General features: G+C 41.0%; 1 protein-coding gene across 2 annotated transcripts in view; it reads right to left on the bottom strand.

Moving 5' to 3' along the window:
* Positions 1-11,343, bottom strand: part of GAB1 (GRB2 associated binding protein 1) — a 101,685-nt gene that overhangs the window by 42,891 nt on the left and 47,451 nt on the right. The window contains exons 3-4 of one of the 2 annotated variants that reach the window (XM_021711338.1): positions 2,844-3,069; positions 2,418-2,498 (exon numbers count right to left, since the gene is read on the bottom strand). In XM_021711338.1, the coding sequence (XP_021567013.1) occupies positions 2,418-2,498; positions 2,844-3,069 (307 nt within the window). The remainder of the gene's footprint in view (positions 1-2,417; positions 2,499-2,843; positions 3,070-11,343) is intronic. The other variant, XM_021711339.1, reaches the window with a different exon arrangement.

The raw sequence follows: 11,343 nt of genomic DNA, 5'->3' as shown, positions 1-11,343 counted from the left end.
TTTTTTGATTTATTGTAGAGATGAGATCTCGCTGCCCAGGCGGGTCTCGAACCCACGGGCTCAGGCAATCCACTCACCTCAGCCTCCCAAAGGCACGGGATTACAGGCTGAGCCACCGAGCCTGGCTCATTCTTCCCTTCAAGCTGTTTTTGTACAAATGGCTAATATCCTCCTTTTCTCTCACCAACTAGGTATAGTTCAATTCCTACTTGCCCCCTGGGAAGATTCTCACTGTTTTCTCTGCCTTAAAACCCTTGCACAAGCCGGGTGTAGTGGCTCACGCTTGTCATTCCAGCACCTTGGGGGGCCAAGTGAGAGGACTGCTTGAGCCCATGAGTTTGAAACCAGCCTGGGCAACTTGATGAGACCCTGTCTCTATAATAAATAATAAAAAAATTAACTGGGTGTGGTGGCACATGCCTGTGGTTCCAGCTACTTGGAAAGGTGAAGGCGCAAGAATCTCCTGAGACCAGCAGGTTGAGACTGCGGTGGTCATGAGTGTGCCACTGCACTCCAGCCTTCCAGCCTGGGGGACAGAGTGAGACTCCGACTAAAAAAAAAAAAAAAAAGAAAAAAGAAAAAGAAAATGTCCTGAAAACTGTCACTTAGTGGTTGGCTTTGTAAAAGTTGTTACTGAAAAATGCCTATGAATCTCCTTAGAATAAAATCTCAGTTAGTAGCATAGGTAACAAAGTTGCAAGTGTGTCATTGTAAATACTCACAGCAAACAAGCAAAATCAAGTTAGAATTTGATATTATCGAGTATTGATTTAGAATTTTTGTTGTTGTTGTTGCTCTTATAGGTCAAATCCCATTACAACAAATATACAGAAACCCATCTTTGGGCCAATGCTTTGCTAAACTCTGGTCTGGCTGCATGGCTCTTTGAGCTAGGGTTGCCATGTTTCCTAGCTTTGGACCTCTCCCCTACCTTGGGGAGATGAAGCTCTTCTCTATTCTCTCTCTCTAATTTACTTTCTAAATAAACTATATTTTCTAATCTAAAAAAAACACCATCTTTGGAATATGTGTGTTTCCACGTTTCCATCATTTCAGGGCATGGTTCACAGAAACTATTTGTGGGTCTTAACAAATTCTAGATAAAAATTTTTTAACCAAGTACATTGTCTGATCCTAGTCCAGTAGCAATTACATTCAAGTTTGAAAAAAAAAAACTTTTTTGTCTTAAAAGTAATAATGCTTAATATCTTATAATCCTGTTTTAAAAATATCTTTCATGTCTATTATGCAATTCACCCCTGCTCTTATGCTGTAAATAAATATGGCCAGGCATGATGGCTCAGTATAATCTCAGTACTTTGGGAGACAGAAGAGAGAGGATTGTTTGAGCCCAGGAGTTCGAGACCAGCCTGGGCAACATAGCGAGAACTTGTCTCTACAAAAAAAAAAATTAAAAATTAGCTGAGTGTGGTGGCACATGCCTGTAGTCCCAGCTACTTGGGAGGCTGAGGAAGGAGGTTCACCTGAGCCCAGGAGGTCAAGGCTGTGGTGAGCTATGAGTATGCCACTGCATTCCAGCTTGGGCGGGAGACCCTAACCCAAAAAATAAATAAATACATCCAACTGATTGATATCACTAATTGTCACATAGCTATGAACAGCAGAGGCTAACCTCTTGATTATCACTTTCCTCCTCCTTTTTTTAAATTTTATTTTTAATTTTTAAAAATTTTTTTATTTGTTGAGTTGGAGTCTCACTCTGTCGCCCAGACTGGAGTGCAGTGGCCGCTCCTGGCCACCGCAGCCTCGCCTGCTGGGCTCCAGCGATCCTTCCACCTCAGCCTTCCAAGTAGCCGGAATTACAGGCATGCGCTACCACGCCTGGCTGATTTTTTTATTTATTGTAGCGATGAGGTCTCGCTGCCCAGGCGGGTCTTGAACCCGCAGGCACAGGCAATCCACTCACCTCAGCCTCCCAAAGGCTCGAGATTACAGGCTGAGCCACCGAGCCCGGCTTCCTCCTCCTTTTTAAAGCAGGAAAACAACTGCCCTCTAACTTCCTCTGTCACCTTAAGCCTTCCAGGTATTCAACGTCAAATGACAAGAATGATCCATTAACATATCTTCCAGCTCCGAAGAGGAGAGGGAGTAGTAGCAGGAGTGGGACCAGTAGGGAAACCAAGGATTTGGGAAAGCCTCTGTGATGCCTCCCATCAAGCACTGCACTCCGTATGCTTCTTTCTACTTAAAAATGTGTAAAGAAAAGATTTGGGCTCAGCTCTGCTTCATTGCTAGCTAGCTATGAAACTTGAAAGTCTCATCGTTTTCAGCAATATATTTATCTCCTCAAACTTCACTAAGCTCCAATTTGTACACTCTGTAGAGTTTGCTATATTGGGATTTTACCTGCATGATTAATTTCTCACACAAACCCCAAACAACCACAACACACTCACTGCAACGGAATCGTTTTGCTTTCAAAATCTTCCAGCAGTAGGTATTCCTCTCCTTCTTCAGAAACAAAAGATGACCCTTGGCTGGTTTACAATCACATAAGAAATGGAGTAAGGTCACCATTTACCGATCAGTGAAGTCTGTTAAGCAAGTCGGACGATGCATCCTCGACAAAGACCACAAGACAGTTGCCAGACTTCCCAAAGAGGCTCATGGGTACCACTGTCCTCTGCCAAAGACGGCAGAGACTGTGGTTCTCCAATAAGCTCTCTCGAACATCAGAAATCATGAAGAGAGAAATATGCAACTGATCTACAAGCTTGACACATACACCTACAGACACGTTTCCCTGAAACCTGCAAGTCGAGGTTTAAAAAGCTGAAAGACTCTCACACGTGCACACACAAACACGGGCACATACAATTTACCTGGCGGGTTCAGGCTTCTTGCTTTGACAGTTGATTAGCAAGAGGTAGTCTTGGGGATCCTCCTGGAGGCCCCGAGTTTCCAGGTGTGGTGGAACGTTGATCAGTTGATAGGGAGGAGGTAGACCAGCAGAGGAAGGATCCGCCTGGGTGGATGGTGGCGCAGTACTTATAGCCAAAGGCAAATCAGCGGGCGCTTGTAAGGAGCTGCCGGGGGGTTTCACAGGTTCTGGAAACACCAAAGTTTAACTGTCATCGTCTGCCACATTTTAATTTTTTTTATGCTGCTTCAAAAGATTTTTATTTAGTTTGTTTTTTAAAAAATCTACCACATTTTTAGATTTTAAAAAAGCCTCTCTCTCTCTCTCTCTCTCTCTATTTAATATTTAAGTTGGAGTCTCACTCTGTCTCCCAGGCTGGAGTGCAATGGCATGATCACGGCTAACAACAGCCTGGACCTGTTGGGCTCAGGTGATCCTTCCATCTCAGCCTCCTGAGTAGCTGGGACTACAGGTGTGCACCACTATGCCTGGCTAATTTTTTAAAAAAATTTATTTATTGTAGAGACGAGGCATTGCTATGCTGCCCAGGCTGGTCTCGAACCCCTGGGCTCGGGCAATCCTCTCACCTCCACTCCCAAAGTGCTGGGATTACAGGCATGAGCCAAAGCACCCCAGCCTACTTGCACCCCAGCCTACTTTAAAGTTTAGAGATAAACTGCTTCATTACGTAGCACGCGCCTGTAGTTCCAGCTACTTGGAAGGTTGAGGCGGAAGGATCACCGGAGCCCAGCAGGTCGAGGCTGCGGTGGCTGGGAGCGGCCACTGCACTCCAGTCTGGGAGACAGAGTGAGACTCCAACTCAAAAAAAAAAAAAAAAAAAAAAAAAGAACAGAATATATCGTGACATCAGTTAAAACAAACCCTACCTAAATGGCAACATTTATATAGGAAGTAATTGGTTCCTGATAAAGAGAAGGGCGCTTTATCCCAGAAGCTCTAAAAAGGCCATGGTTAGGCTTGCCTTGAACAGTTTAGTTTTGAGCCTACTGAGAATAAAGCTGATTAGCAAATGGGACTGTCTCGTTTTTAATCTATAGTTCTGATCAAATCTGTAATCTCAGCAGAAGGGACAGATCCTCTTCACCCCCCATAATAATAATGTGCTTCCAAGCCAACCTTCCAAGGGAGAACCATTCTATTACACAGCATTTAAAGGCCCATGGTTCAGTGACTATTAGGGTCAGCTCTTTATCCTATGTTTATTTTGATGTTCAACCTTTTCTTTCTAATATTTACTAGACTAGGGAGAAAATTTCTGAATCTGGAACTAGTGAAAATAAATACTATTAATGTTCAGGGAATGAGCTTCCCCCCCCTTTTTTTTGAGTCAGGGATCTCACCCAGGCTAGAGTGCAGTGACACCATCACAGCTCACTGCAGCCTCGACCTCCTGGGCTGAGGTGATCCTTCTGCCTTAGTCTCACAAGTGGCTGGGAATACAGGCATGTGTCACCACACTTGGCTAATTTTTTTTATTTTCTATTGAGACAGGGTCTCGTTATGTTGCCTAGGCTGGTCCTGAATACCTGGGCTCAAGCAATTCTCCTGCCTTGGCCTCCCAAAGTGCTAGGATTATAGACGTGAGCCACCACACCTGGCCAGAAAGAGCTTCTTTAAGGCATCATCTCTTCCTTCTGCTCATATCCTCATTTGTCATTTAGTGAATTGTTGTATTTTCATGAAAAAGGGGGTTAGCAAGTAAAGTAGTAATTTATTAACCCCTTAACTATGTTCTGAGAGGACATATGAAGATAGCTAAATTGTAAAGAACAAAGTAATTTGAAAACAAGTTGAGATCCTAGAAATAAAATCCAACTGACATAACCAAGTCTAATTTTAAGGGCCCAGAAGAAATGCTCTGTTAGTCCAGTTAGGAAGACAGGGTATAAATAATCCAGAAAAAGGTAAATGCTCATACATGAATAAAGAAATCTGCTGTCTGCTTATATTAGTTCTAATATAAAAGGCTGGGTTAAAACAGATTTTTCACAACAAAACATTACACAAAAGGTGCTAAAAAGGGAATTAGTATGTTCTACCAAACAGAATCAAATGCAGGTTATTTGGCCTGGTAATTTACAAGACAGGAGCTAATGTCAGCTCTCTCTTCTCTAGATCCTTAAAATACATCTACGTGCTTTTGATAATAACTTTATTTATTTAACTGCAGTGCTCATATATGCACCACAGCCAAGTTTACTTGGCTCATTTTATAACTCTTCCTCCTGGGCCTAGAAGTTCATATCCTAATTATGAAGCCTGAATAATAACACATTAATATAGCTAAATATAACAGCATGTCTTTAATTATGGGTCCCAGTAGCAAACAGATGAGAATTCCTATGTATCACTGTGTCTTACATGTAGTAGATGCTGAAAAAAAGTTGTATTCACAGGGCAGAGAGTCTTTAAGCACTTTCTCTATGTCAAGTTGGAAGAGATTATTTTTTAAATTTAAATTTTATTTACATATTGTTTAGAGACAGAGACTCTATCACTCAGGCTAGAGTGTAGTGGTGAAATCCTAGCTCACTGGAGCCTTGACTTCCTGGGCTCTGCTTAGCTTTCTAGTAGTGAGGATTATAAGGCACATGCCACCACATCTGGCTAATCTTTTAAAAAAAAATTTTGTAGAGATAGGACCTCGCTATATTGCCCAGACTGGTCTTGAACTCCTGGGCTCAAGCAGTCCTCCCATCTCAGTCTCCCAAAGCACTGGAATTAGAGACGTGAGTCACTGTGCCAAGCCAAGTTAAAAGAGGTTACAGCAAGGGGCACTTCCAAATCTGTAAGACTCATTTACCTGCATGTACAGTATGGGATTTGTTCAAGAACTCTGGGATCCCACCTAGGTGCTAATTAAATTAGAAAACTTTCAGATAGAGAATAGAGTTTGACTGTACAGATAATTTCTAACTTGGTTTTTGCCATGTTACAGGCAATGCCAAGTCTTCAGACAGACTCAGACTCAACTAACAAAATCTAAAACCTTTTGCCAAGAATTCATTATTTTTTTTCCTTCTTATTTATGAAAAGTGAGTACAGAAAATGGTGAGAATGGAAAAATATATTTTTGGGTGTTTGTACAATATAGTGTCATAATGTCAGTGGGTGCTTATAAATACCAGTTGTCATATCTATATGCTGATTATAAAGTGGTGTCTAGAACATACCCTATGAAATGTTTTACTGTTTTGATTCAGTTGTAAATATAGGGAGATTTATTGAAAAGGATTTAAAAACACCATGAATTAAATAGCGATTCAGAGTAAATCCTTGTGGATTTAAGAGGACTATGAAAAATATTTACTTTTTAAAGAAGAGCTTAAGAAAATATATATATGTTCAGGAGGAAATGAAGACAGAATGAGAAAGCTGGCTAATGTATCCTACGGGGTGTATTCGCAGATATATGTTGTATAATTCTTGTTTCCTCTATAGTAGGGCATGGTAAAACTGAATACATCAGTTCAATTTTTAGTTCTGACCAAAACAAAATAAAACTAAACACTGGAAATACTTCACTATATGAAAAAGGATGAATTCTAGCTTTGTATTCAAAGTGCTAAAATAACTTTTCTAGGTGGTTGTTTTACAGATAAATACATTTCCTTTAATACTTCTTCTGAACTTGATGGCTGTCCACTAAATAAATGGAGTGATTCATTCTAAGTGGGCAAAGAAAATCACCCAGCCAGGCGATCACATTTGGTCTGACCTTGTTTTATTAACATAATGGGGCCATCTCATTTTTAGCCTTCCATTTCTCCCACTGGTGAATGCCTCTTCCCTCTCTCCCTTTTATAGCTTCAAGATCCTCTCAATTTTCTGAAAAGAGGCCTGGGATTCAAAGGTTTCTTTAAAAAAAAAAAAAAAATCTTGCTCACAATATGTGAAGACTTCTATGTACTTTGACAGGCAATCACCAGAGAAAAACTTCCACTATGCCCACTAGCAAGCTCGTGAAAGAAAAGACCTTTAGGCAGCCATAAAGGCAACCCCAACCCTGCCAAACAACAGTGGCATGCAAGGGACTCGAAATGGAAAGACGAAACCACTAACACCTTGGCTTCGATCATGTACCATCTTCATAGTGGTCGTCTTCAAGATGATTTTACTCATGTTCATTTGAGTGTATGCTCAGCTCTGCATACTTTAACACGGGCGTCGCATTGTGTGGACATATTCTCTAACACACAATATCTGGCCCAAGTTTTCAAGCCACCTGAAAAACACCTTCCATTCTACCTTAGACAGTGATTTGTTACCATCCTAAGCTACAAGTCACAAAACAGACCATGCTGCTTCCACCTCACTGGGGTTTCTACTTTATTTCTCTTTCTAAGCAATGCTGGAACTAGTTTCTAAGAACCAAACATTGGTTTAGGGTTTGCTTATGTGTGTAAAATTATTTCCCATCTCTTAACTCAGAAGGCGTGAAGAATGTAATTAACAGCCATTAAAGGCCGAATAAGGTGCTGGAGCAAACTTTTAACTGAAATTTACTTAGAAAGCTAGTAAGCACTGCTAAGGAAAGCCTTTCAGTGAAACAAGTTTTCAGTGAAGTAGACTGTCATGTGATAAGATTCATAATAATAATAATCCATAAATAATAGCCTGGCCTACATGATTCCTAGCCCAATGTGCCATTTTATCCTATTTGGAATAATAATGTCCTGGGGATTGTGTCTCTCACTAAAGCTGGGGTGTCTAGATAATGTCTAACATTCAAAACAATTATTTTTCTTTTTTGGTAAAAACCAAGTGGTACAAGAATTAAAGCCCTAGGAAACAACTCTACTCCTTTTTATTGATAAGGTAGAGTGTCTCAAGACTGATGTGATAGATTCATTGATTTTATAACCATGAAATTACTGTATCAGAGCATGGCAGTCATAAAACCGTGGTGTTGCCCATGTTCTTTTTAGGAGACCAGATGAGATTCTTTTTCTGAAGACGGGCTATATCTACCCGTAGAATAGTTTTTGGTTTCTATCATAAAAATTTACCTTTATGTTCACAATTAAAGCTAAATAGGTCAGGTTTTTTCTCTGCTTCTGTTGACTGCTGCTTTACCTGGTGTGTTAAGAAATTTCTCTTTCTGTAAAGGGAATCAATTCAAATAGATCTGTCTAATTAACTTAGCAAATAAGAAGAGTATGCATCGTCATTCATACTCAGTCAGGCACGGTGGCTCACGTCTATAATCCCAGCACTTTGGGAGGCCAGGGCAGGAGGATTACGCAAGCCAGGAGTTTGAGACCAGCCTGGGTAACATAATAAGGCCTCGTCTTTACAAAAGAAAAAAAAAATTAGTCAGGCGGGATGGTGTGTGCCTGTAGTCCCAGCTACTCAGGAGGCTGGGGCAGAAGGATCAACTGAATCCAGGAGGTCAAGGCTGCGGTGAGCTGGGATTATGCTATTGCACTCTGGCCTGGGTAACAAAATGAGACCCAGACTCACAAAAAACAAACAACATAACCATTTTTTCACTTTTGCATGCACCATTTTTTACGGAAGAACATTTTATAAACGCAAAGCTAACAAATGGATGTAAATAAGAAATAGCAGTAGTCATAATTTTCAGGGAAACAATTTGCCATTTCTTAAATTTATTTACACAACTATTGAAGACCTTTCATCTATCTAACATATTTCAAATAGAAAAACTGTCTTCTTACTTGTCATAATTCTTTAATAGTTTGTGGGCCATTGTCTTACTAGACTCTAGTGTGGCCGTGTGCTTTGTAAGCTATGGTCATCACCATGTTTCCTGGCTTTGGCTCCCTTCCCTACCTTGGAGAGGTGAATGTCCTCTTTCTCTGATTTATATTTTAAATAAACTATATTTTCTAATCTAAAAAAAATGATTGTGAAAACATTCTTGGAGAATTTGAAAATGCAAATTAATTAACACCACAAGATGCCACTACATACCTACCCACTGGGAGAGCTAAAATTAATAACTGACAATACCAAATATTGGTGAGAATGTAGAGTAATTGAAACTCACACACTGTGATAAGAGCAATAGGTATGCTAACTTTGGAAATCTAAAGCTACTAAATATACCTATATCATATAATGCAGCAATTCTGCTCCTGAGTATACACTCAAAAGAACTGTTTCTGTCAAAGGTCATAAACAAAAGATACATGAAGGAATGTTCACTGCAGCTTTATTTGTATTAACTAAAAACTGAAAACAACCCAAATGGCCATCAATATTGGAAAAGACCTATAAGTTGTGATATATTTGCACAACAGAATACTAAATACTACTCAGGATAAAGAAGGCCCCTGCTACATGCTTCAACATGGATAAATCTCACAAAGAAGAACCAAGAAGCCAGACTCAATGGTTCCATCTATATGAAGTTCAAGAATAGGCCAAATTAATCCATAGTTACAGAAGGCAAAAAACAAAAAGGTTATATTTGGGTGGGGCTTTACTGGGAAGAGACATGAGAAACACTGAGGAAGTGGAAAAGTTCCATTTCTTAATCTGAGGGGCAGTTACACAGATATCTTTATTAATGTATAGGTATAGATGGAGCTATACAACTACGGTCGCAGGATGCAGTGGCTCATGCCTATAATCCCAGCACTTTGGGAGGCAGAGGCGAGAGGACTGCCTGAGTCCAGGGGTTTGAGACCAACCTGGGCAAGTTGGCAAAAGCTCATTTCTACAATAAATCAAAAAAGAAAATTTAGCTGGGTGTGGTGGCACACGCCTGTGGTTCCAGCCACTTGGAAGGCTGAGGCGGAAGAATTGCCTGTGACCAGTCGTGAGCATGCCACTGCACCCCTGCCTGGGCGACAGAGTAAGAGTCTGACTCAAACAAACTACTGTACACTTGAGATTTGTGCCTTTCATTATAGTAAGTTATATCTCAATAAAATAAGTAAATAAAAAGAAAATTTTAGAAGTCCCTGATTGAGAAAGACTGCTTTACAGAAAAGGAAATGAATATATATTCTTATATATTAGTTTATCTACTTTGCTAAAGGGAAGAATATTAAACAGAGAATGGTACTTTAAAAAAAATTAAGCCACTATGTTTGGGAGGCTGAGACAGAAGAATCACTTGAGCCCACAACTTTTAGACCAGCCTGGGAAACACAGCGAGACCTCAACTCCACAAAAAAATCAGCCAGGCACAGTGGCGCACACCTGTTGTCTCAGCTACTCGGGAAGCTGGCCTGAGCCCAGGAGGTGAAGCTTTGGTGAGCTGTGTTCATGCCACTGCACTCCAGTCTGGGTGACAGACTGAGACCCCTACTCAAGGAAGAAAAAATTAGCCAGGAGTGGTGGCTCACGCCTGTAATCCCAGCACTTTGGGAGGCTGAAGTGAGAGGATTGCCTGAGCCCAGGGGTTTGAGGCCAGCCTGGGCAACTCAGTGAGACTTCATCTCTACAATAAATCAAAAAATTAGCAGGGTGTAGTGGTGCTCCTGTAGTTCCAGCTACTTAGAAGGCTGAGGCGGGAGGATCGCCCGAGCCCAGCAGGTCAAGGCTGGGGTGGCTGTGAGCATGCCACTTTGCAGCCTGGGCAACAGAGTGAGACTCTGACTCAAAAAAAAAAAAGAAAATAAAAAAATAAGCCACTCTGATCTGGGCATTTTAGGAAAGGCAACTCTAACCTTGCACCCTGAAAGTAGACCAGGGCCCCTAACATGTAGCCAGAGAGCGCTGTGCAGCCTTCGGGCTGTGCTTCCTGGCTCCCGGGTAGCAGATGTTACAGCTTCCACCTTGGTGTTGTAGGAACAAAAATAAATCTGTCCATTTCCAAGAAAAACAAAAGAAATTAGCGTCTACCCTCAAATCCACTAAAGAAAAGCATGCATAGGAACCACACACAGTTTAATGAGCTAGAATTTAAAAACAGATACAGCCTGCCAGTATTCGAAGTGTTCAATAATAGCAGCGGTCACCTGGGGCAGCGGAAATAACATGGTAACGGTATTTTGAGAGGTTCCTGGAATCAAAACACGGGTCAGATTTTTCCCCTTTCCTTTTGTTTTCAGGGGAAAATTAGTTATTCTCTTAGGGACCAGGGAGAGTTATTTTCTCAGACCGCGATTTCCAAGCACCGTCTGTTTCTTCCCACATCTAGCCTGGAACTAGTGGAGTGAAAAATCATCTCATGCTATCAGTCAGTTTTCAAGCCAAGAGCGGGAGCACATTCAGCTCCTTGAAATGGGAAGAGCTCAGGGCTCAGGACAGATGCCAATAAAAACAAAAACATCCACATGAGTGACTGGCAGGGAGGTCTATTTGGAGGCAAGAGCATATAAGGCAGGTAGTGGATTTATTGGAAGGACAAAGTCATTTTTTACCTTGTCATATTAAACTGTGTGGATATAATTACAAAGGATAATAGTAGTTCTCCGCTGTTTGGAACTTTTTTTTTTTCTTTTTTTTTTTTGAGTTGGAGTCTC

This window comes from Carlito syrichta, unplaced genomic scaffold (assembly GCF_000164805.1).
Source record: "Carlito syrichta isolate Samal-C Ts95f unplaced genomic scaffold, Tarsius_syrichta-2.0.1 Scaffold302077, whole genome shotgun sequence".
In the NCBI taxonomy this organism is placed as follows: Eukaryota; Metazoa; Chordata; class Mammalia; order Primates; family Tarsiidae; genus Carlito; species Carlito syrichta.
The sequence above is the reverse complement of the archived record's forward strand: the minus strand, read 5'-3'. Positions and strand labels throughout refer to the sequence as shown.